The 26,146-nt window shown below is 39.5% G+C and overlaps 1 protein-coding gene across 1 annotated transcript in view; it reads right to left on the bottom strand.

The window, feature by feature from the left end:
• The window catches only part of CNTNAP5 (contactin associated protein family member 5), a 479,983-nt gene that overhangs the window by 11,593 nt on the left and 442,244 nt on the right, over window positions 1-26,146 (bottom strand). The window contains exon 22 of the mRNA XM_042445209.1: window positions 6,407-6,625. Within this exon, the coding sequence (XP_042301143.1) occupies window positions 6,407-6,625 (219 nt within the window). The remainder of the gene's footprint in view (window positions 1-6,406; window positions 6,626-26,146) is intronic.

The raw sequence follows: 26,146 nt of genomic DNA, 5'->3' as shown, positions 1-26,146 counted from the left end.
ACTATTTGAACAATGGTTTGAACAATGTTTCACTTGTTGAAATATTTTATGCACTTGTTACTACCAGGTCTTACTTTCTTGGCTCCACTTTGTTACAGTTACAGTTTACTTCCCAACACACTCTCCAGAGAACAATAGTTATTTTTACCCAGGACCAACTCCGCCCTTATATTAGGTTACTTTCCTAAACTCAGTTCTGTACCAGCCAACCAATGGACCTAATTTATCCTCTCTAGCCTCCAATTTGATTGGCTAGGCTGCTAGGCTGGCCAAACTCTGCCTTCTCTGCACAGCCAGCTCTAAGTTAGGGGCAGAAGTTGCAAGAGGTGACACTAGACACATCTTCTTTATCTGAGTCTAATGAACTCAGTAGTCTAACAAATTGTCTATTGCTTTGCATACCTGTATGAATTGTGTGGTTCTATGCAGGAGAATCTTAGAGAGACAGTCTAAGGAGCAAAACAGACCACCCAAAAGGGGTGGCTTGAAGCTGTCCCTGAGAGAGCCAGGTTGGGGCTGCTGCAACTGCACGCCATGGCTCCAATCCATCTTTTCGTTGACCCCAAAAGGAGCGCCAAATTGCCGCTCCTTTTGGAGCCAGCAAAAAGCTGGCTTTTCCCTCCCTCTGTAAATGCTGCTCCACTGGATTGCTCCTGAAGCTAGTCTATGTGTGGGCAGTTGGGTGGCATGACACTGGCTTCCAGGTGACTTCAAAGCATGCAGTGTCAAAACACCATGCTCTGAAGCATCCCAGAAGCCAGCACAAAGAGGCAGTCTGTTTCACCCCTTAGAGAGAGTTGGAAGATAATTTCTTCCACTAAAAGGAAGGCCAGGTATGTTTTCAAGGCAAAGCACCCTCCATTTTTCAAATCCTCTATCTTGGTTTTATTAGCATTTTCTGTTGGTCCTGGGAACTATAATTTTCACAGTATCCCCCCCCCCTTCAGCTTTTCATTCTGCACTTACTTACCTATTTACTATCACTTAACTAAACTGTACAGACATTTATCCTGTCTCCTCATACTGTTTCCAGATAAAGGAGCTAATCGCGCAGCTCAAATAACCCAGCTTACCTCATCCAAATTCAAGCCTAAATTGGGAGGCAGCTGGGTCCTGCCGCAAGTATTTTGCTGCCGAAGCCGCTGGGTCACTATAGTCTGGCTACAGCCTGGGTCCCAGGCAAACTCCAGCAGCCTCATTTCGAAGCCAGGAGCTTTCTGACTTGAAAAAATGGCCTCCGGAGCTTGCATGGGACCCAGGCTGCAGCTGTAAGTACTCATCTGGTGGCTTCGGTAGCAAAATCCTTGCAATGGGACCCGGTTGCCTCCTGATTTAGGCTTGAATTCAGATGAGGTCAGCTGGGTTATTTAAATGGAGCGATAAGCTCCAGAGACTTATCCTGCAACCACCTATCTGTTCTACACAGAGATTCATCCTTTTACTCATCAAGCTGCCTACCTGATGTCTTTCTACAATTAAAATAAACTATATTCTCTCTACTCTGTCACTGAACTTGATTGTAAACTGAGGGTTTGATGTACTTTTCCCCATGGAGGCTAGGACCTTGAAAATACTTTAGTTGATTTCTATGCAGTTATTTCTATGTATTTAAAATATGTCACTTTGATCATTTATTTTTAGGTGCATATGTGTTTCAGAATTCAAGTTGGCAGGTCTACGCATTTCCTAGAAATATAATTTATTTAATTAAAAATGAGATTAGGGAAGCTCAGAGAGGTGTTTTGCTGCAGGGAAGCAGATGGTAAACCACAAGAAAAGCTTCCCTAGCAGGGCCCTGCTGAATTCTGAACTCAAATAAAACAACATACAAGTATTTGCAGAAGAGGTTGCCTACAAGGAAAAAACAGTATGTGCAGAAGTTGCCACTTCTTGAGGACTCAGACATTATGTTTTTAAAATTTTCATAACAACTAGAAAATGATGGGTGGTATTTTTACAAAAATGCAATAGTCCTGGGCCCCAGTGGAAAGTCAGTTTACTGTACTAAATTTGCTGAAGTTAACTAGGTCTGAGTTTGGCCAACACTGCTGTTTTTTGACAGTAAGAAACCAAACAAAGACTTCTTTGCTGGATAAGGAGTGGTGATTGTGTGTATGTGGCTAAGAGAGAGAAATTTTGTTTGCAGACACCCAGAAAAACACTTGAGGATGATGCCAATCACAAGAAGTGTTTCCTCAGTAACAGCTGGAGCCAGACAAACCTTTGGAACCAGAAACAAGAGCATGCAAACTGGAACGTATTCACCACAGGGAGAGTGAAGATAGTTCACATTCACTTTGCATAGTGTCAATAACTTCTCTTGTTTGCTGCAGTATGTGTTGGATAAAGGAGCAAATGATATGGGGATATGTTCCAAATTAAAATGGTGTTGGAAGAAAATAAGCTAAGAGATGTCATCAAGTTGTTATTAAATAGGTGTGGGTATGTTTAAAAAAAAAAAAACTGGACATGGCAGCATTCCAGAGCTTGCATATCTGACATCTTGAGAGGGAGATTAAACACAATTCCTGATTATAGAGACATATTTCAGTCTGAAAGTCATTATCCAATAATGTTTTACAAGACATTGAGCAGCATCTTATTAGGAACATACATATGCATAAGTCATGCTTTTCATGCAAGGCCAAAAAGTCACCATTGTGCAATGGAAGCATTTTGCTGATAGCTGCAGAAGCAGAGTTGCACAGAGATCTATGTATTGTTTTGCAAGTTGTACATTTTGCATTACACAGTGCAGTTGTGCATCTTATACTTTGCATTGTGGCTGTGCACTTTGTATCCTACATAACACACAGTTGTGCATCATGTATTCTGCATTTTGAATGACACCTTGTCATTAGCATCTACAGTTGGCCCGCTGTCTTCACAGGGGATTTGTTCTGGATCACCCCCCCCCCCCCAAAAGGAGTCTCACACATATACAAACCCTATAGGCTTGAATGGGACATGTGCCCATGTGTGCAATTTCGGCACGTGCGCTGGGCACGCTCCTCATTGAAAATAGTGAAGGTCGCCCCTCCACAGATTTTCAAGGGTGCAGATCTGAGAACCGCAAGTTAGGAGGGTCGACTGTATTGTTATTCTGCATGGGGACTTGTGTAGAACTTATGCAGTGTATCTCCACATGGAAATATTTACACTGTGCTGAGGAGATGTTTGGTCACAACCAATATGTTATCTTAATGTATTTTTTAAAGAAAAGTTTCTTTGGAATGTCCCTTTGTGCTTCTAGTCTGTGGTAATAACAACATGACCCTGACAATATGTAATCAATCCCAAGATGCAAAACATTTAAGATGCCCAAGGGGCTAATTAATAGTTACAGTACAGGCAAAAATGAACTGTTGGGATCATCATGAGCATGTAGTATGACTCTGTTCAAAATAGGAGAGAGTAAGAGGCAAGCACAGAGCAAAATGTATAGGCAGGAAAACTCAAGAGCTTGTACCAGCTTACACATTCTTACCACTATCATAAAGAAATATTAATGAGTGTGACTTGAGAACTCAAGGAACAAGTTAACTTACACCAAAAAAGAATGTAACAAGATGCTAATCAAATGATAAGCTAGGTATGGCAATATAGCCCAGAACCAAGGAAGAGGTTTTCCCTGCTGGTTGATAAAGAAAATTTAGGAGAATGTCATTGGGGATGAAAAAGAAATTTGTTAGGTTCACATTTTCTTATATCAATACCCACTTTAACCTCCCAAATCTGTTAATGGACTAAAGCAGAACTTTTATTTGGAATCCATACTTTGCCAAGATTGCAGATGCATTTTAGTGACAAAAACTATGCATCAAATCATGTGCCCATTTGAAAAAAAAAACATACATCTAATATATATATATATATATATATATATATATATATATATATATATCAGATGTGATATATATATATATCAGATGTGCACAGATATCCTTTGGTCAATGGAGAAAATTCCATATAGTTGGGGGGGGGGGATAATGAATACAACACTGAGAGGATGAGTTTCATATGGTACTCAGAGTAATAAACAAAAATAAAACAGAGATTCCCTCTTTCGTGGCCTGAATCTTCAGACCTTGCATTGTTGAACAGTCTAAGCATTGTAATCTGGAATATAGTGAGCTGCTTTATACTTGTTGTGTGCCTAAAGTGAAGCTATTGTGAGTTTTTCTTGGCAAGATTTGCTCAGAGGAGGTTTGTCATTGCCTTTCCCCAAGACTGAGAGGGTGTGACTTGCCACAGTCTCTCAGTGGGTTTAATGGCCAAGTTGGGGATCGAACCCTGATCTACAGAGTCGTAATCGAACACTCAAACCACTACATCATGCCTATTTCATGTTATTTGTCCATCAAGACCAGTATGGGTTACCCATATTGTTCTTTGGATGTGCTGGACATTAATCTTGGGGCCTTCTGCATGTACAGTACACCTTCACTGTCCACTGATCTATGGCCCCTTCTTCAAAGTGATATACTATTTTTCAATTATGTATATCCAATTTCTGTCAGTGAAAGCCTTGTCCGTGTCCCACAAGTATTTGAGGTGTGTTTGGCTTTGTTAGTGCCTGCACCTAAGGAGTTGAGGCAATTTCTCCATTAACAATGTTTGAGGCTTTGGCATGCAAATAATTTGGGAGAAGACATGCTAGTTCTTTATAAATGATATATGGGATGGCAAAAGATGGAAGAAACTCACAGGATGAAAACCTGGCTATGAAATGAAGTTTAATGGTGAAAGATTCAGGAAAGTAAAATGAGAGGAGGGGAAATGTTCACACAGAGTACCTATGAAAGTGACTACCACATGATAGAGTGCCATCTACCATTTTGGATGGTTATGCAAGGTGATTTGATAAATTAATGGAAGATGGATTATTTGAGGCTGCTAGTGATTATATTCAGTGCATGGTTCCAGGCCTGTGAAATGGTTCTTACCACCCATATCATGGGCAGTATATCTCTGAATGCCAGTTGTTAAACATTATCAGGAGAGGATTATTGTATATATTGCCTGCTTATGGGATTCCCATTTATCACATTGTTGACATGAATAGACCTTTAATTTGATCCAGAGGGTCTCCTTTGTCCTTTAATCCTTCATAAGGAGGTCTGTCTAGCCCCTCTCTATCAGCAGGCAAAACCTGAAGCCTACCAAGGTGACTACTGCTGAGCTTCATTCATTTACACTGATGGCTGCTTATATCCTGCTTTGTTATCATAATGAATATGTATTTTTTTTTAAAAATGCATTACTGTTCACTGTGTTTTGGGGCACTGTTTTGATATTGTTTTCACTTGTTAATTTATTAGCCACTTTGTGGCAAATTTCAAATCCATTCAAAAACAAAAATGAAATAATTCCCTGCCTATTTACCTCCAGGTCTGTTACTCATGGCAGACTTTCATTGTGCTGTAGGACTTTTTTGAGCACAAACATCTGTTCCTACATTTCACTCACCTTGATTTTTCAACATATTGATGACCAATCACCATTATGACTTATGTTTTATGTTTGCTAATCATTAAACTAGGGAGGAATGATGCAGCCCTCCAGATGGTTGGACTGCAACTCCAAGAATCTCTATCCAGGATAACCAGGGGTGAGTAATACTGGGAACTGCAGATCAACTGTATCTGGGGGGCTGCATTATTCCCACCTCCGATTAAAGCTCTGCTTTGAACATTACTAGTGAGATATAAGAAGTTAGCCATGTGTTGCAGAAGTGATCAAAAGACATAGCACACTGGAAAACTTTTCTATATAATTAGAGCTAGTAACAACATGGAGATGTTTTTTCATTAGTTCTGGGGGCTATAATCATATAAACATTGAGAAGAAAGAGGTCATTGGAGTTCTGATCTCTTAAGTGCACTGAAGCCTGCATATTTGTTGCAAGGATAGGATTTTTTATATCATTCCTACAGAGAAGAGAGTTACAGTGTGATTTCTCACAGACCAAAACTTCTCAAACTGCTCATTTCCTCCTCTTCTGAGTTTCCAGAATGTAACTTCTCTGTCTCTGCTCTTGTAAATTGTTTTAGCAAAACCAAGCACACAAATAGATAACTATATAAATAAATTCAGTTAGAAATTGCTGATCAGTTTGACACTTGTCTAATTAAAAACAACAACACATTTCTTCTGTTTTTCCAATCGTTCCAACTTCTAGATTGGCCTAACAGCTAAGAGCCTACTCAATGCAATCCTTCTAGGTGGGATTCGAATCCCTTTTACTTGGTACAATGTGAACAACTTGTATTAGTAAAAATATCTAGTCATACAACTGAATATTACTCAGTTGGTGCTATGATGAGGTATGTGTGTGATGTACTAGAAAAATACCACTCTAGTGTCCCAGTTCAATTATCTATTTCCACAAAATGATTGACCATACCTGATGACGAATATATCGTAGTTGCTGTATTCACATCGACTGCTACTAAAGCCCTACAGTTTGATTCAGACAAAGAACCCAGAACTGTCACAGGTGCTATACTCGGATGTCGTAAGGCAGCTTTCAGTGGAGAAATGTGGTTGTACTGAACAGATGACATGCACCCTATGAATCCAAAGGAGTTTGCCTTGGAGACTTCTGGATCGAGTCCCTGACCATCTGTAACATACAAAGCAAGTGGAACATTTTTAAAAACTGGCTTTTTGGTACATATACAAATCAAAGAGCATTTGAACATAGGGGCTGTACAGATTGGGCTGAAGAGATGGCAAGATGCTGTCCCTTTTCACACTGGATTAGTGCTGTGGCAACTGCATGCCATGGCACCAATCCAGCCTCTAGAGAGTGCAAAAAGAAGCCAGAAAAAATGGCTCCTTTTTACACCATCTTAAAGGGCATCATAACCACAATGGGGCAGCATGATGATGTCCCTTTGGCACTGCACCATTTGGACAGAGCATCAGAGGTGTGTCATCATGGCACGTGCTGTGTGGACCGGCGCATGCGAAAATGGTGCCCTGGTAGCAGCATAAGGGCATTGAGTGTGGGAACACTCAGCCCTGACTCTGCTCACAGGCCAGTGCTTTTTGCCCATCTGTACAGGGCCATAGTTTTTATCTATTTAACTACTCACCTGACAATTTCTGATACAGGTTGAGTCTCTGTTATTCAAAGTGCTTGGGACCAGAAGTGCTTTAGACTTTTATTATTATTATTAGTTTGGAATAATTCTATTTGCATATAAGTACATAATGAGATATCTTGGAGTTGAGACCCAAGTTTAAACACATAATTCATTTATTTTTTATATACACAAAGACTGAAGATACTTTTATACAATACAGTCCTCCCTTTGTTCTCACAGTTTTCATACCCACGTCCCTCACTTATGTGTGAGGGACAAACAGAGGGTGAAATAATGGGCTGTGTCCGAGGTGTGCAGATGTGTGCGCACGCGGGCGGGCACACACCTATATTCAAGTCAATGGGGCTTGAATATATGCAAAACTCCATTTTCGCGCGGGGGGTGGTGGTGGTCCAGAACAAATTCCTCACGAAAACAGAAGGTTGACTGTATTTATAAATAATATTTTTTGTGCATGAAAAAAGTTTGTGTACACTGAATCATCAGAAAGCAAAGGTGTCACTATCCCAGTCACCAATGAGAAAAGTTTTTGTTTTTGGAATATTTTGCATTTTGGAATTTTGGATAAGGGAGACACAACCTGTACAAACAGTTCAATACAATCTGAAATCCAAAGGTTAATGAATAGTAGAATTTCTCCATTGCATTCTCCAAGAAGAAAGCCTATACTATATTAGTAATACTATAATTTTTGGAGCACAGAAAAAATGTCGGTCCATCAAATCATTCATACTAGAGCCTCAACCAGGGGCATGTTCACACTACAGAAATACAATGCTGTTATTTCACATTAACTGCTATGGTTCTATTCTATGGAATCCAGGGATTTGCAGTTTAGGGAGAGGTCTTTAAAATCCTTAGCCAGAGAGCTTCTCTGGTGCCTCTGACCAAACTACAAACCCCAGGATTTCATAGGAGGCAGAGTCTGCAGTTAAAGTGGAATCATAGCACTATGGTGGTGTATTGTGAAAGTGCCCTAAAATTTTAATTTTAAATTACTCTTATGTTCCCATATTAATGCAAAATCAGGGTGAGGCTCTGACATCTGAAAGCCCTACTGTTTCACATTTCACCAGCAATGAAAAGATTCCTGAAATTTGAGACAGGCCCACGCACTGATTAAGAAAAAAAAAACATGTAAATGGCTACCATACTTAAGAATTGTCTACAACTAGCATAGTCCTTATGAAGTTTTACATAATCATGTTTTGTGTGGTTGGCATTAATTGGGAAATGAAGGATGGTGTGTGTGTGTGTGTGTGTGTGTGTGTGTGTACTTCCTACATTAGAACACTTTGAACATATATTTTCAATTCTGCTGCTAAATATATTATTAAATGTTCTGCATTATTAACCTCGATGTTTTCCTTGGCATCTGTTGACCCTGAAATGAAGGAGTGGGTTTTTACATTCATTCCAGCTTTTGTATAACTCTTCTGATGACTCCAATACCTTTTCTTTGCTGATTCATGGCTATAATCTTGCATGTGTTATTATGGCTGTCTCTGTTATTTAAGATGGAAAGAATGCACCAAAGAAGCCTACTCTGCCTTCAAAGAGTTGGGGAAAGGAGATACACATTAAAAATCAAGCTATAAAGTTTAAAATATTCCAAGCCATTTTTCAACATAAAACTAATCTACTGCAGCATCTCTGACTATTTCCTACTTGTTTCTGTTGTAGAGTAGTCCCTACTCTTTGAACTTCTTTTACAGCACAATCCATATTTACTCAAAAATAAATCCAGTTATGTTAAATGGGGCTTATTCTCTCGTAAACAGTTATAGAAAATTAACACCTATCAATCCTTAACATTTGCAATTCTGATTAAGACTGATGGGAATGGGAATGCAAAACACAAGTATACACCATGTTTTCCACCATTGCCTTGAATGTATGTGCTCAGAGAAATATTTTTGAAATATGATTGCTTTAGGTTTGGTTTTATTATCCAAATTAGGATGGAATCAGCATTTTCTGATGGTCACGTTTATGGTATGTACTGTACATGCAATGTGCATTGGCTTGATGAAAATAAAATATGACTTGGCAAGAAGTTATTTACAGTTGTTCATTACAAAACTCGAGTAACAAAGATGTCACCTAAGACCAAGATAATAGAAATATTTCAGTGATTCCAAAGCCGCTGACCTTTCTTTTGCAACAACCCACTGCAAGATGTTTAATAACTATAGATTTCTAGAGGGCTAGGTTTTACATATTAATTTAGATTCAGCACCTCTGGCAACATGGTGCCCTATAAGAGAGTACCAGTAGCAATGAGAAGAAAATACCATTTCCTAAGATGTCAGATTCATTTTCTACTATGCCCTGGGGTTTTCAAAAGCATTAATCTTTCACATCCAGTTCTTATAAATCACTCGCAAACCTGGTGACCTCATTGCCCTTCATTTCATGCACCCCATGGCTCACCAGGAATCCACCTGCTGACATGCACCCAGATTGTCTTCCTGCAGCATCATAAAGACCTGTAGATTTAGTGTGGCGTTCACTTTCTACACAACTTATTTTTACAATTTTATGTCATGATAAATCTGTTAGTAGTCAATGTGTGATAAGATATGTATGTGTTTGATGTAGTACAATGGTCCATACCCTGTGGTCTATGAACCCCTGGAGGGCCACAAAGGCTTAAAGAAATGTAATGAGCTTTATCGGTTAAGTAAGAAAAGGAAAGAAAGAAAGAAAGAAAGAAAGAAAGAAAGAATATTTATTTAAATATAACTTTAAGAATAATAGTTTGATCTATCAATTGTACTTATTGTATTATCCTACTGCCTCAATTAAAAACTAACAAAAGTAAAAAAAAAAAAAAACAGTTATGAAAACAACTGTTTAACTGAAAAAAAATGTACCCAGCACTTGCTGCTTTTGCACATGGTGAGAACATACAAGTGAATGATGCGGAGTGGCCAAGAGAAAACACAGGACACTTCTTGGTACCATGCATACAACCAGAAGCTGTCTTGGTAGTGGCACCAAACTATAATAGAGTTCACAGTGTATCACCACATTCTCTGTTCATCTATTGCTTTCCATAATTTTGTAGTTGTGTTGAGAATGATCTTGAAGAAATTCATGTATAAAAGAAAGACTGTTTGCAGGTGGAAAGAGTAGGAGTCAGTCAGTGTGAGTGAGTGTTGTGACAGACTTTGGAATGATAACTGTGGATTATTGAAAATGGTTGTGTTTCTCCTTCATTTTCTATGAATAAAAGTGTTCAGTTATTGTAAAGTGACTTTTCAATGTTATCACGGTGAATTTTATAACAATACATTTTGACTAAGCCTTAGGAGGGATTGCTGGCTGAATTTGAAATGTAAAAGTATTGATGATGATGATGATGATGATGATGATGATGATGCATCCTGTTCAAAGTAAAATGAAGCTTCTTCCAGTCAGCTTAAAAGTGTTGCTGTTAAAGAAAGGAATGTCTGTTGATTGACTTCACATATACAGGCCCAGAACACAAGCAACTACCACAGTGTGTGTTATATTACGATGTAGTTCAATGAGGACATGAAACCATAAAAACTGCAAAGACCTTTCAATAGTAAATATAATGAACATGCCACAAAGAACACTGATTGTTTCAAAGGTAAGAAGCAGGAACTTCAGGAAAGTAAGGAAATATTGAAAAAAGAGACACAGACACACAGAGAAAAAAGACTGCAACTGGTTGTAACACTTAAAACGAACTGAGGGCCACATTTACAGATTCTTGACTAAAAGCAAAATTAAGAGAACCACACATAATAGCCAAATAATTTATATTACCTGATACAAAAATTGTGGTTTCTGCATTGATAAAAAAGAAAGCTGGCAAGAACCTTTCCTTAATATATGACACTGTTAACAAGCAAATCAGTTGGTTGGGCAATATCAAGGAACAGTTATTAGAAAGAATTCACATGTCCTCCTATTTTTGTTCTACAACTGGGCGAAAGCACAGATATAATAAAGAAAGAATCTTATTGTGCTATGTTAGGTATGAGAATGAGAGAACTATTTTTGAAGTCTTCCTGACCATCTCCACATTGGTACACACCACAGCTGAAGAAGTATGTAACAGTTTAACTGAGTTTATAACATCTCACGACATTGATTGGTAGCACAGATGGACCATGAGCCACATCTGGAAAGCTTACTGGACTTGTAGCATGGGTTAAGGAAATCATACCGTCAGTGACTTAATTCAAATACTGCATAAATAAGAAAGCTCTAGTTGCTAAGAAGATACCAGAAAAATTAAACAGACTTTAAATGAATCAGCCAAAATTGTCAACTTTATAAAAAGCAAATCACTGATTTCAAGACTTTTCCAGCAACTTTGCAAAGATATGGATGGTGACCACCATCACCTTTTGCTACACTGTGAAGTTCATTGGTTATCATGAAGTAAATTTTTTGTTCATTTTCGGGAATTGAGAGATAAGTTAAAATTATTCCTCATGGAAGAGCAATTTATTCTTAGTGATCATCTGACAGACTTTTCTTGGTTAGTAAAATTAGCATATTTGTCAGATATCACCACCCATTTAAATATGCTCAACTTAAATCTTCAAGGAGAAAAAGTTAGTTTTTCAATTTGAACACAAAATCAAAGCAATGACAAAAAAGGTAGAATTATGGCATCATTGCGCATTAAACTGAAACTATGAGCCATTTCCAAACCTCACAAATTTTCTTGGTTCCACCTAAGAAGAGCTGTCCAAAGAGGACACATCTCTTCTCACATGACATTTGAAAAGATTTGCAGCATAGTTTCCATGAATATTTTCCTGTTTCTGATAGAAGCAAAAACTGGACTAGAGATCAATTTTCAGTTAATGTGTATGAACTAGAGGGACTCACAGCAGAAGAGGAAGAAAAGATCACAGAAATATCCACAGAAGGTACTCTTAAATTGCACTTCAAGCAATATTCCCTTCCAAATTTATGGGCTCACTTACAAGCAGATTATTCAGAAACTGTTGAAGAAGGCTATGAAAGTATTGATGCCTTAAATAATGCCATACTTGTGTGAAAAATCATTCTCTGCTCTCATTTATCTAAAAATTAAGTATAGAAATCATTTGAAAAATGGATAGTCAGAACTCAGAATACAAGTTTCAGCTATTAAGCCTGATATAACAAGGCCCGTAAATGAAATGCAGCACCAGCCTTCTCATTAATTAATTAATTAATTAATTATAGTTAGCTAGTAATATTGGACCATGGTTGCATGTCTAAGTGTTGTTGTTGAATGATTCCAAGAAAATATTACAATAGAAGTGTGCATTTACTTATTTCTCTCTTTTCTCCAAATCTGAAGACCCTTGAAGAGAAGCTTTAAATAAATATTTGATGCACTTTAGGGTTTTAAATCCTGAATTAAGACTTGGTGGTCCATGGCAAGAAAATGTATTTTTGTTGAAGAAAACGTTAAGAACCACTGATTTAACAGATTCCAACCAACACAAGAGGAAAAGTTATCAAATACAAACATGCATCATGGATATGATGCCCTTTATTTCTTTCTGTGCCTCATTTCAACACCGGATGCAGTAATTTTTTCTATAAATGCTTTTAACCTATGTTATAAGCCAATGGAATTCTACCCAGGCCTGTATTTTTGTGATTATATAGCTTGATTTATCTATGCTGGCTATTGGCATTGACATTGACTGAAATATTATAGTGTGTTCCTATCATTTGTTTGAGGCATATTTATTCATTTATTATGGTCTTGTTTGTTATGAATTCTGATGTAACAAATTCACATGACTGTAGCAGATTCTTGGGATGCACTTTTTATGCATTGGCAATATTATTTGCTGTATAGATAAGCTGTAAATGAAAGTGAAAAGCACTTGGAATATGCCAGTCTGAAAGCATATGGATAGTTCTTTACTAGACTCAGACCTCCCATTAGGTCATCCCTCACAACAGGTGCAACAATTGGCAGCAAGATATTGGGGAGGAAAGCTGGCCTTGCACTCCTTAAACTAGCATTTTAACTTCAGGTGTGCTGTAGGATGCTATTCTATTGCCAGTAATTAAGATTGAGCTGTTACTCCAGTTGCTTTTGTACATGGAGTGTGGAGGAGCCACATCTTCTTCTTCATTTCAGGTAGCACAATGTCTTTGGTCTTGCTCCCTACTACACTTTAGCCAAGCATCATTGTTCAGGAATCTGAATAAAGGGCAAACATGACTATTTTGGTAGCAGACCTCAGCAAAAATCCATAAAGGTTTGTAGATAACTTCATTCATCCAACAGCATCTCGCCTGGACTTTCATCACCACTGACTTTCATCACCACTGTAGATTTCTCTTCCCCCCCCCCCACCTAGAAGTTGCAGAACAGTGTATGTAATCAGACAGAAATCTCATTATTTGGAAAGCTGAGCTCCAAGCAGATTGAAACTCCAGTGCCAAGAGTGGGCTCAGTATGTTCACCTAATAAAAATAATAATATAATAACAAGATTTCTTTTTGGACTGTCCTTTCAAATTGATGGTTGCAATTGCTGCCTGGAACAGTCACAAATTAGATAGAAGAAAGATGCATAGTAATTAGCAATGAATTTCTACACCAGAGCACACAAGGCAAGCAGAAAATTACCCGCAGGCATACTTGTTTCCGAGCACTGCCACTAAACATCAAATTGGGTCCTTGGGGCTTTCTGGGAAGTGACTCTGCAGTAAAAAATATGGGCCATGTTTTCACCACAGGGGCAGGGAGGAAAAGTTCAGATGGTTCTTGAGTTTGTGACTCACTCTTGAAAGTTGAGTGTAGACAAGCAGATTTTTGGGCAAACTGAGATACTTGTACAAGGAGATGAAAATGTCAGCCTCACATTCCTTGATCTTCCACCATTTTTGTATTGCTCTCATTGTTTCCATGGGAAAACATCTTCCTGTTATTTTTTTTAGTAATTCTGGGGCCAATTATTAGAGAGAGAACACAAAAACAATATACTTGAGTCAGAGTTTGAAAAGGAAAGATATAGTTGAGATGTTATTTCCGCAAAGGAAAGGTCTATGTTTAGGATATTAGCACTGAAAGTGGAAAATTGGGCCTATAGTGATGCCACAAAAGTGGAGAAAGCAGTAGTAGAAAAAGGAGGAGAGGAGAACCAAGAAGGAAGGAAGGAAGGAAGGAAGGAAAGTACCACCTCAACACAGTACAATATTTGTTCTTCCACATGGACCAAAACATACAGGGCTTACAGAACTCTTCTGTTAACAAATGAAAGATCTGAAGAATCTTTTCTTGAGGTCCAATTCATGTGAAATATTCCTCTGGGATGCTTAAATGCTAGCAGTGGACCAACTGAAGAAATGGCCATTTGGTAGATCAACACATCCATAAATGCCATTTGTTCAATGAGTCTACTTTAATAAGGATTCAGTTTAGAACCATAAGGTTCAAAATTTAGTGTAGTTGCTCTTCATTTCCATTTTTATTCTCAGAAGCAAGGTTCTGAGAAACTCCCAACAATATGTGTGCAGAAATGCAATCTTAGTGTGTTTTTGAAATTTTTCAGTTGGGAAAAAAACCTACTAACTCACATGTCAAAGAAAGGAGAAGAAATTAAAGTTAATAGAAGGCATGCTAACCTTAAAGCCACATTTGCATGCTTCCCCAAAACTAAACAATTTTTCTGTGGGTATCCAATTTAGCAATTTAGGGGCTATACAGACAGGCACTTTGTGCCAGCCTTTACGTGCACTAGGGTTCAGCTAGGGCTGAGCGTTCACATGCTCAAAGCCCTTGTTGGGCCACTTGGCCACCATTATGGTGTGCACCCTTCTACATGGTGTGTGCCACGATGACGTCTGTGTGGTGCAGTGCCCAAATGGTGCTGAACACAAGGGGCATTATCATGGTGTGTGAGTGCACCTATGGCTCCCCTGCCGGGATGCAAAAACCACCCGCCCAGAAGTTGTTGCCACTGCCTCCTTCTGGGGCCATTTGGTCTGTAGAGCCCCTAACTCTAGGCAAAAACAAGGAGCTTTTCCCTCTCTTTGGGCACATATATCCAGGAATGACTTATATTACACAAAGTGAATGTGCTAAAATTTCTTTAAAAATCCAGCTACTGGAGATGGTGGATGATCAAGAAATATGAATCATTCTTCAAAATAAAAATAAAAAATCCTTAGGACAGGGGTGGAGAGACTTTAGGGCTGAGGCAGCTACTTAAGAAAAACAAAAAAGATCCATCCCTAGATCAACCAAATGGAGTGCAACAGACATACACTTTCTGAACTTGATTACTAGAGCTGAATAGTGCTCACAGCCCTCCCACATCAAAATTATCTCTTTCTTACCCAAAGCTTTCTTAATTTCAACAATATAATTTGATGCAAAAATAGGGAATGTGTGACCAGCAGCTTGACCTAGTGAAAACTACCTATAGATAACCAGTTGATAACAGATGTATTTTCTGACCATCCATCCATCCATCCATCCCATGATTTCAAGTCATTCTGATTTATGGTGACCCTAAGGTGACTCCACATTGGGGTTTTCTTGGCAGTATTTGTTCAGATGGGTTTGCCCTTACCTTACTCTGACTGAGAGAGTGTGACTTGCCCAAGGTCACCCAGTCGGTTTCCATGGCCAAGTGGGGATTCAAACCCTGATCTCCCAGTGTCACTCAAACCACTATACCATGCTGGCTCTCATCTCATGATAAATAATAGAATTTGACTTTTATCATACATTAGCAGCACTTTACAAGAAACGTCTGATAAATATCTGCTGAGTATAGTTCTCATATATCAACACACATTTTGCCTACACAATTTCTAACATTCCAGAAGAGTTGAAAATAAATAGACACAGTTACGAAGCCAGAAGATGACACTTTCTGTTCCACCTCAAAAGCCATCCATCCAACCTTTGCAAAGCAATGTATCAAAGCACTACCACACCCCTGCTGTTTCCCACTTTTTAATCAGGGTTCAGAGTTGTTATAAGAAAAGGGGTTGATGGAAGTGTCATAATGGGGAGCTGTAAATGCCAAATAATAGAATGCAAGATTCTTTTGATAGAAGACAGCTGCAGTCAGCAAGGAGAGCTTCAATTCTGTCTAAAAATAAAGCTGCAAGAGAGAATCTCAAGGGGGAAGAGGGTGGATACTTTGCAACCTTGTGCTTCGACAATCCTCCCTACAGGGATCCTATAGATATTCTCTGGAGTGTAAGATAAGATACAGCAATTAAGTAATATTACTGTGCAAACTCTATTTCTGAAAATAGTATCTGTCTCCAGAGATGGATGTAGAATGTTTTTCTCACAACACAAAGTGACTTTTTCTTTTGCTTAGTTCATAGTAAGATCCATGTAGGATTAGACCATGCTTGAAGGTCAGCATGAACTCGAGATTTCTTAGATTTAAGATAAATTAACCAACAGTGGCTAGTATTCATAATATGTTAGAACCTCCTAGCAGCCTATTTTCAGATGATCTCACTACACAGTAAATGAGAGGGTTGGGTGCCCTGTAAGTGCCCTGCCCACTTTTTATGCTTCCCTCATCACCCTGAATCACATTGTCCTGCAGCTGAAAAACTGTCTGAAAATACTTCAAAGAGCTGCAAACAACTCAATTTGTCTCCCGTAACCTGCCCTCTCAAATAACAAAACTAAACTAATCCCCAAACAGCTGATGAATGGCCAAAATGAAACATGGGACCTTACCACACAGGCTTCATGGAACGGAAGGATAACAGTCCAAAAGGGGCCAGGAAGGGAACAGAACTAGTGGGGGATACATTTTACTGCACACAGAAGTCCCTCACTCATTCCGTTCCTTTCCCTTCTGTTCCCAATCTGTCCCAGAGGACATGATTTTTGAGAACTGTTCCGGGATAGATTGGGAATGGAAGGGAAGGGAATGGAATGAGTGAGGGACTTCTGTGTACAGTAAAATGTGTCCCCCACTCATTCCCGGCCCTTTCCATTCTGTTCTCGGCCTGTTCTGTGGAGCCCCTGTGCGGTAAAGTTCATGATGTCACTTCCAGACTGACAGGAATGTGCCAGTATGGCCTGGAAGGGGAAAAAAATCCCACCCATCTCACAGCACAATTGCTCATCTTGGCTGCATATGGAGGAAAATGAAACAATATCTTTCCTGAATGACATATTACAGACAGAAATAAACCCCCATGCAGACCAACTTCCCATTTGAAATGAGGAACTAGTCACAGAAAGAGAAAATAGATAAAGCTGAATGCATGCTAGGGGCAGATGTGGGAGTGTGGCAGCCCTGCCTCCAGTGGTTTGCTTCTTCTACCCATTTGCTACAAAGCATAAATAAAAGTCAGATATGCATTTCAATGGCCAACAGTGCAAGGTTTATGTATGTTGGACTTTTATCCATTGGAGGAGTCACACTTTAATTTTTTTTTGCATTGCCACCCCAACCATTTGGGTATAATGGCTTTATCATTTTTAAATGTGCAGCTGCACCACTTTGTTTATGTACAGCTTTAGGGTTAGGGTTAGAATGGATCAATCATTCAGAACTGCTCTCATAGTAGGGCATTTATATATAGGTTGAAGATGCACATTTTCCAGGCTAAGTTGAAATGTTGCAGCTTCTTTTTGCTCTGTTTTTCAGCCCCAGAGTGCAGCTTCAATCCAGTTTCTGCTCATTTTGGAAGCATGCATTACACAAATGCTCAGCCTTCAAAGCAGGAAGAAACTGCTTTCTTTGACCCACCAATTTCACCCCTCAGTCAGGACCTGGTTCACTCTTGTCCACATCCAACTATCTTAACACTACAGTAGGCTGGTTCTCAAACATGCTTATTTAGTGATCCAGTGTTAAACTTAACCTCAGCAACCACAGTACTCAATTCACCTGTCTACTTCCACTTCCTACCAGAGCAGAATGTTACAGAGAAGACAGCTGGAAACAGAAGACAGTAGCATCTGAAAGACTGGGGTACATGAAGTGTTATGGATCTTTCAAGTGTTCTCAAAATGGAATTATAAGAATAGCATGATAGTCTTGTTGCTAAGCCACACAAGATGAAAAGTTTGAAACCATGGGGAGGAATCATTTTTTAAACTGAAATTCTACTCTTTACAGATGGAAGATCACTTTATTACTGTAGAAACATAAAATGCATTATATATAAATTTATTTGGCATGAAACTACCATGTTTGATATACAAAACTACATTAAATCCAGAATACAATTATAAATCAAACTTACTTTAAAACAATATGTTACAAATGGTCCTATAATGTCCTGAACTATGAGAAGCCTTTTTGGTTCTGCCAGATGGTGGTGGTGGAGGAGGAGGAGGAGGAGGAGGAGGAGGCAGTCTACAACACTAGTAAGAAAATTATTTCATTTCCTCTAGTTTTACTATAGTGTCAAGCAAACATAACAAATTTTTCCCATAAAAAAGAATTGTGAAAAGGAAACTAACATCAGTAACTGTAATTATTAAAGTCTTCCTCTTACATAGTTATTAGAAAATTTTTTCAGTAAAACACCTTGTGCTAAACATTTTATTCATCATTCTAAAAGAAAATATCACATAATCTTTTTTTTTCCTGCGGTGGGGGGACCTTTGGAAAAATGAGACCAAATGATTTTATTTTCCCTACCCCCATTTTTCATGTTGTTCTTCTTCTGCCTTCAAGTTATTTTTGACTTATGGAAACCATAAGGCAAACCTATCACGGGGTTTTCTTGGCAAGATTTCTTCAAAGGAGGTTTGCCATTGGCTTCCCCTGACGCAGAGAGCATTTGACTTGCCCAAGGTCACTCAGTGGGTTTCATGGCTGAGCTGGCAATCATACCCTGGTCTCCAGAGTCATCGTCCAATACTCAAACCACTATACCACACTGGCTCACCATCTCTACTTATAAGGCTATTCTAGATAAACATAAATATGTCATTTGTCACCTTAAACCACTTAGTCACAGAATGTAGATGAAAGGATAAGGTTTTTTAATGGCCATAAATGAAGAAACCTTGGCAAAAATGTTAAAAGTATAACCAAGTAATTTCTTATATTTACACCTTGGTGACCACTGTAGACACAGGACTGAGAGTCTGAAAGCAAGAAGCTAGAATATTTTGAGCAGAAAAGGCATTCAACAATTTAGTCTTTTAGAGACAGGGCACGTGTGAGATCACAAAAGAGATCTTTGGAGACAACAGGACTGTGTGTGAATCTGGAAGATGAAGTAAAACCAAGACAAGCAAATGTGACATTTTCTAGAGGATTATAGGGACTAACCTTTTCGCGTCATACATATTATATAACTGTTTCTGATGTTTGAAAAATATAATTATTTTTGACAACATTTAAGGCAATGATCTTACAACAAGAAATTGTTATAAAGATATAAATACCCAAAACTAGAGCTAAGATAAGTCTATTGTAATTTCATTCTGATATGCAATTATATTATGTAATGCAGTGTGCCCACGCCATGCATGGATGCATGTTATGCAGCTTCCAGCTTACACGGAAGCTGCTTGGGGAGGAAAACAATGACCGCTCCGCCACATTCACGCACCCCATTATTTCCTATGGGGATCGAGCATAGGCGGATTTTCCCTTATGTGGGGGGATCTGGAACGGACCCCCCATGTAAGAAGAGGTCCCACTGTAACTAACAAATTACTTAGTCATCTAGTTCAAAATTTATTATATGTTCCCTTCAGTTTTGCTAACTTTACATCTGCTAGATGCCCCTTTGGTCATCCACTCCAGAAACAATTACTCCCCCATTCTGCCCAGTTTTCATTTACTCTTGCCCTGCTTTTCTTTTTCCATCCTTATCAGGTACCAGGATATCTCTCTCTCTCTCTCTCTCTCTCTCTTACATGTGCCACTTTCCACCTTCCCAAATCTTGGCAGCCAGATTTGCATGCTATGCGAATTTGCTCATTATGCAAATCAGAGGTCAAGCCATGAAAGTGTTGACCAATGCACATAGATAATTTCCCACTCAAAAACACTCCTAACAAAATTGCCTTAAGATTGCACTGTTAATTGGCTTTTCAAATAACTTAAGTTCAATGGAGTGGGCAAGAGAATATTGTTAAACTGCAGGGATAATATCTCTGAAAGAGGAATTTGGCCTTCATTCCATTTTGTCTCCCTTATTAATCCCATCTCTTTCACACAGTTTAATCTCTCCCTTGCTACTTCAGTACATCAACAATGCAAAATGCAGTTGCAAAATTCAAAAATGTTGGCTGCGTTCCCATTATGTTTAAATCCAGATTGTGATCTGGGTTAAATGGGCATGATTCCCACTGAATCCGATTTTAGGAATTGGTTCAGAAAGGGGCCCATGCTTTTTGCCCATTTTTACCCATTTAACCGGCGTCAAAAAGATGCTGGGAAAATGGGGTGTTTGGGGGGCTGAATCAATTTATTTAGAAATAAATCGATTCAGCACAATCGTAATCGAATCTGCCCTAGTTCCCACTGGCAGCCCAGCCCAGGGGCCAGGAAAGGCCTGGCATTTCCCAGCCTCTCCTGGCCCCAAACTCCCTGGCCCAGCCTCCTTACCTGCTTTTTGGGCCACTGACCGGCTTCCCTGGGCTTTTAAAAATTTTTTCCTGTGGCCGGGGAGGCCAGAAGAAGGTTTCAGAGAAGCCTGAAAACTTGCAACCTCCTTCCCGGCTTTCCCCCGGCTTCTCTGCGACCTCCTTCTGGCCTCCCCAGCTGTGGGAAATTTTCAAAAAGGCAGAGGGAAGCTGGTCAGCGGCCAAAGAAGCCAGTAAAGAAGCTGGGCAGGTGATTTTGGGGCCAGGGCAGGCTGGGACAACAAGCTGTCCCTTGCCACTTGCCGATTACTGAACCGATTCCTGAAACTTGCGCAAATATAGTGGGAACTGCATTTCTTCTAAATTGGTTTCAGGAATTGGTTCAAGAAGTGGATTTTCCAGTAAGCGAGAATGGGCCCGTTGTTATCAATTCAATGAAGAGAACACAGGAAACAGCCCTTACCATTTTCCCATAGAAGTGGAAAGTTCACAGCTGAGGATTGTAATATTAACCCTTGAGTAGCAGTAACATTTAGTATGGCTCCAAACAGTACACATTGCAGAGATCAGTAGGAGACCCTACAATTTTAAATCCCTAAGAATCAAATTGTGATGTGACGTCCTTTGCTAAACACACTGAAAGACAGTAAGAGGTTTGTTTCTGACAAAACAGTTGGACAGATTAGTGGTTTCCTCCTCTATTGGCTTTTAAAAATGCTAAAGACCTGTCTTTCTTATTAAGTAAAAATAAGCAATCATAGCAAGCTAATCATCTAAATGTACACATGGTTACATTTCTACAATGCAAGCAAAACTCATTCAATGGGGTAATAAGGTATATACATTTCCAGTTTCTCCCCCTTTCTCCCTGTTTTTTCTTTCCACTTGTTTCACAACCTCATTTTCTTCTCCCTACCTATAAGGCAGAAATGATTATGTTATCTCTCTCCTTTTCTTCAACTGCACACAGATATATACATATAATAAACATGTTTGGCATGAGGAATAGATCACTTGATGGCTTGGTTATACACTAGTGAGACCAGAAGTGAAGATTTAAGGAGAATTGTCCTAAGTTACCAATCCAAAAATAACTGTAAAAAAATTAGACCAAACCTCAAGACCTCCTACTCTCTTGAGGAATCCTCGTACTTATGAAATGCCTGCCCTCCTTCTACTGGAAAGGCTTATCTGCTACCTAATGATTCAACTTTGTACTGCAAGATACAGCTAACTGAAATCAGTGTGCTGAGGGGTTGGGGAAAGGCTTTTTTTATGAACCTTGTTTGATTTGTAACGTTCTTACGTTTTCCCATTGATTGCAACCATATTGATATTGTTTATTTTTATTGTCTGCTTTATATGGTTGGGGGGGCTGGGAATGGATTTGTTTGTTTTTATTGTATTTTTTATTGTACTTCCATTGTTGTTAGCTGCCTGGATTCCTCGTTGATTCGGCAGGATACAAATAAATTTATTATTATTATTATTATTATTATTATTATTATTATTATTATTACAAAATATCTCAGAAATGTACACCCACATGGTGTACTTCAAATATCCATGTCACATTTTACATGGCTACATTTCACAAACTTGGAGATAAAGCAAATAACCCCCGAGCTGCATCTATATTGCGGAAATAATGCAATTTGACTTATTTAACTGTCATGGCTCCAACCAAAGGAATCCTGGGATTTGTTGTTAGTTGTTGGACCAGAGCTCTCTGACAGAAAAGGCTAAAATTACAAATCCTAGAATCCCACAGTACTGAGCCATGACAGTTAAGAGGTGTCAAACTACATTATTTCTGCAGTAGAGATGCAGCCTCTGTCTCATATTATTACAGATTACTGCAACAAAGGTTTCCCCCCTTTAAATATTTCCTAAATGTCACGTTAGATTGTGTCCCAAGTAGAACTGGAGAATATCTATGTTGCTTCCTTCTTCACAGGAGTGGAGAACATTTAACCCTCCACATGTTTTGCACTACACCTCCAACAATCCTTTCCTACTGGCCATGATGGCTGGGTCTTCTGGAATTGAACTCCAAAATGTCTGAAGCACTTATGTTTCACCACCTCTGCTCTAATGTTCTATAGTCAACAGTTATTTGATGTGATCATTAGCTGTGGTTAATGGGTGGGCTAAATATCTTTGAGCTGGGATGGGTTTCAGGATCTAAAAGGCTTCATGAAATTAATGCTCCCATCTTAAGTTTATTTATTTACTGAAACTAGCTAGCTAGGTAAAGTTAGCAAGGCCAATGAGAAACATGGTTTTACCATTAGAATAAGGAATAAAACAAACGGTTAATAAGGAATATTTTAAAGGACAGTGAAGAAGCATGAAATACTAATTCCTACTTGGTATCACATGTGCACTTCCAACCTTCAACCACCTAACAAGAAACTAGAGATTTGGGATCAAAACCAAGGGCAGTCATCCAACAGTGTTGACAGCAATTCAAAAATCAATATAGTCTTTTGAATAACAAAAGTGTTTGTGCAGGTACACTATAATTTTAAAATCTGTTATTTCATCAAAGCTGTTATTTTGTAGAGTTTAGCTCATATTTAAATGACTCTCAGAAAATATGTGACAAGTTTTACTTGCTCTAGTGAGAGGTAGATCAAGTATTTTTTTAAATTCATCTTCTACGGTGGTATCCCTTATGTTATGCTCCAACTTTTTTGGTTTTCTTTGAATAGGTCTATGCTTCATTTAGGAACTGACTTGTATACAGTTCTCTTCCATTCAGTCATATAATTTTCCCCTCTCAGGTGAGCAATATACCTGCGTGAGAGACTATACACATGAAACATACACACACACACCTTTTGAAATGGAAATAACAGTAGTTTCATTTAAACTCCTTTATTGTCCTTAAAAATTCTCAAGTGAGAAATGTGCAAAGAGGAAAAACAGATTGCTTGGGAAGCGAACCACATCTTCACTGTGTGACCAAATGTAGCTAGAGATTTTAGTATTTGTCAGTTAATTCCAGTTAAATGGAGTCTCCAGCTAAGCTCTCTAGTGCTTTTTTTTTGGGGGGGGGCAAGAAATGAGGCATGGGCATAACTGTATGAATAAATGAAAGGAATGAGTGGCTTGGAAGTATAATAATTTGTGTACAGTAGGGATGGATAGCATATTCAGAATATTTTTTTTAAAGGTTGAAAAATGTGTTTCTTGAAGGTCAGGAAGTGTGATAAAGACAATCCTGGAATGATGGGAACCTTCATAGTGTGGGACCTATTCTGTACAGAATTTGTTTTAAATAACAGTTTGTTGAAATATTGGCCCTGGACAGATGGGCCAAAAGTGGCATGCCACTGCCGATACTAGGGTTCCGGAGCACGCAGCATCCGCACGCTCCGGAACTCCAGCATGTATGGACTTTACACAGTGCCGTCCATACGGGTGCATGTGCATGATGCAAGCACAGCAACAGGTCTGCACCTCTGTCCACCGCACTTCCATCATGGACACATCACAGTGCGTCAATGACACACTGATGACAACGTCTGTGCACGCCAAGAAGAACCTGTTTTTTTTCTGGGTTCTTTTTTAGAGGGACACCACACAGTTTGGCTGCTGCTGCATCCATCTGGAGGAAAACTGGGCACCTCCAGCCCACCTTTTCAGTGCTGTGTGTACCGCACCCTTATTTCTTTAAACAAATGTTTGGATTCTCCTTTTTTTGCACAAAACCAAAATTTTATGTGCAGGAAACTGGATTTTTTTTTGGGGGGGGGGATGAAACTGGATTTTTTGGATGTGATCATTAACTTTTTTCGAGTTACTAGAGCCTGAGCCATGTAGGGTTTTAAAGGTAATAACCAACACTTTGTATTGGGCCCAGAAGCTGATTGGTAGCCAGTGTAAAGATTTTAATATCGGTGTGATATGTTCTGATCTAGATGTTTTAGTGATCAATCTGGCTGCAGCATTTTGAATCAATTGAAGCTTCTGGGTTTGGTACAAAGGTAGCCCCATGTAGGGCGCATTACAGAAATCTAAATCAGAAGTTACTATTGCATCTACCACTGTTTCAAGGACCTCCTGAGTTAGGTAGGGACGCAGCTGGTGTATCAATCAAAATTGGTGCCAAGCACTCCTGGATATCGCCTCCACCTGGGATGACAACTGTAAAGACGAATCCAGAAGCATGCCTAAACTGTGAACCTCGTCCTTCAGGGGAAGTGTGACCCCATCCAGGAATGGATGGCAGATCTTCTTCCCTGGGCCAGGGGTACCTATCACTAGGTACCATCCGTTTTCTCTGGATTCAACTTGAGTTTGTTTTCCCTCATCCAGCCAACCCAAGGCAGGCATTCAGAGGTGAAATGCCATCCTTGGTCACTGCTTCAGTCGGAAACATGGAGAGATAGATTTGGGTGTCATCAGTGTACTGATAACATCGAGCCCCATGTCTCTGGATGACTTTGCCCAGCGGCTTTGTGTAAATGTTAAAAAGCATGGGGGACAGGATGGTACCTTGAGGGATGCCGGATGTCAGCTCTCTCTTACAAGAACAACTGTCCCCCAGCATCACCATCTGGAACCTGCCCGAGAGGTAGGAACGGAACCACTGGAGTACAGTTCCTCCGATACCTAACTCCCTCAGGTGCCCCAGAAAGATACCATGGTCTATAGTATTGAATGCCATTGAGATGTCCAAGAACACCAGCAGGGTCACACTTCCCCTGTCAATGCCCAGACGGAGTTCATCGAGCAAGGCGACCATGGCCATCTCTACTCCGTATCCCGCCCTGAAGCCAGTTTGAAATGGGTCCAGATAATCGGTTTCATCCAAAACAGCTTGGAGTTGGAGGGCAACCACCCTCTCGACCACCTTGCCCAGAAATGGTAAAAACGAGACCAGCCTATAGTTATTTCTAATCAGGGGATCTAGGGAGGGTATTTTCAAGAGCGGTTTAACCACAGCTTGTTTTAAGGAAGCTGGAAATTTCCCCTCCCTAAGGGATGTGTTGATTATAGTCTGTAACAATTTTGTTACTGTGTCCCCTCCCTGAACGGTCAGCCATGATGGGCAGGGATCGAGGGGGCATGTTGTCCTCCTTACACTTCCAAGGAGCTTGTCCACTTCATCAGTAGTTACAAACTCAAATAGATCCAGTCTAATATAGTCCACGGAGTCGCTAGACACCTCTCTTATAGTCTCCGTTTTAATGCTGGCGTTAAAATCAGCGCTTATCTGAGCAATTTTATCGGCAAAAAAGTCATCAAAAGCATCACAGCAGGCAACAGTTGGTTCTAACAATGGAGTCAGGGTGGGAGGCTGTTGAGTTAGCTCTCTAACCACCCTGAACAGCTCTTCTGGGTGCAACTCTGCCAATGCAATATGGGCAGCATAGAACAAATTCTTTGCTACCTCAATCGCCAATCCATAAGACTCTAATGTGTTCTCAAGGAGCGTCTTATCGGATAAGTGGTGGTGTTTTCGCCAGCAGTGGTCTAGCCGC

This window comes from Sceloporus undulatus, chromosome 1 (genome assembly GCF_019175285.1).
Source record: "Sceloporus undulatus isolate JIND9_A2432 ecotype Alabama chromosome 1, SceUnd_v1.1, whole genome shotgun sequence".
Taxonomy (NCBI): Eukaryota; Metazoa; Chordata; class Lepidosauria; order Squamata; family Phrynosomatidae; genus Sceloporus; species Sceloporus undulatus.
Note: the sequence above shows the minus strand (reverse complement) of the source record. Positions and strands in the feature narration are given on the sequence as shown.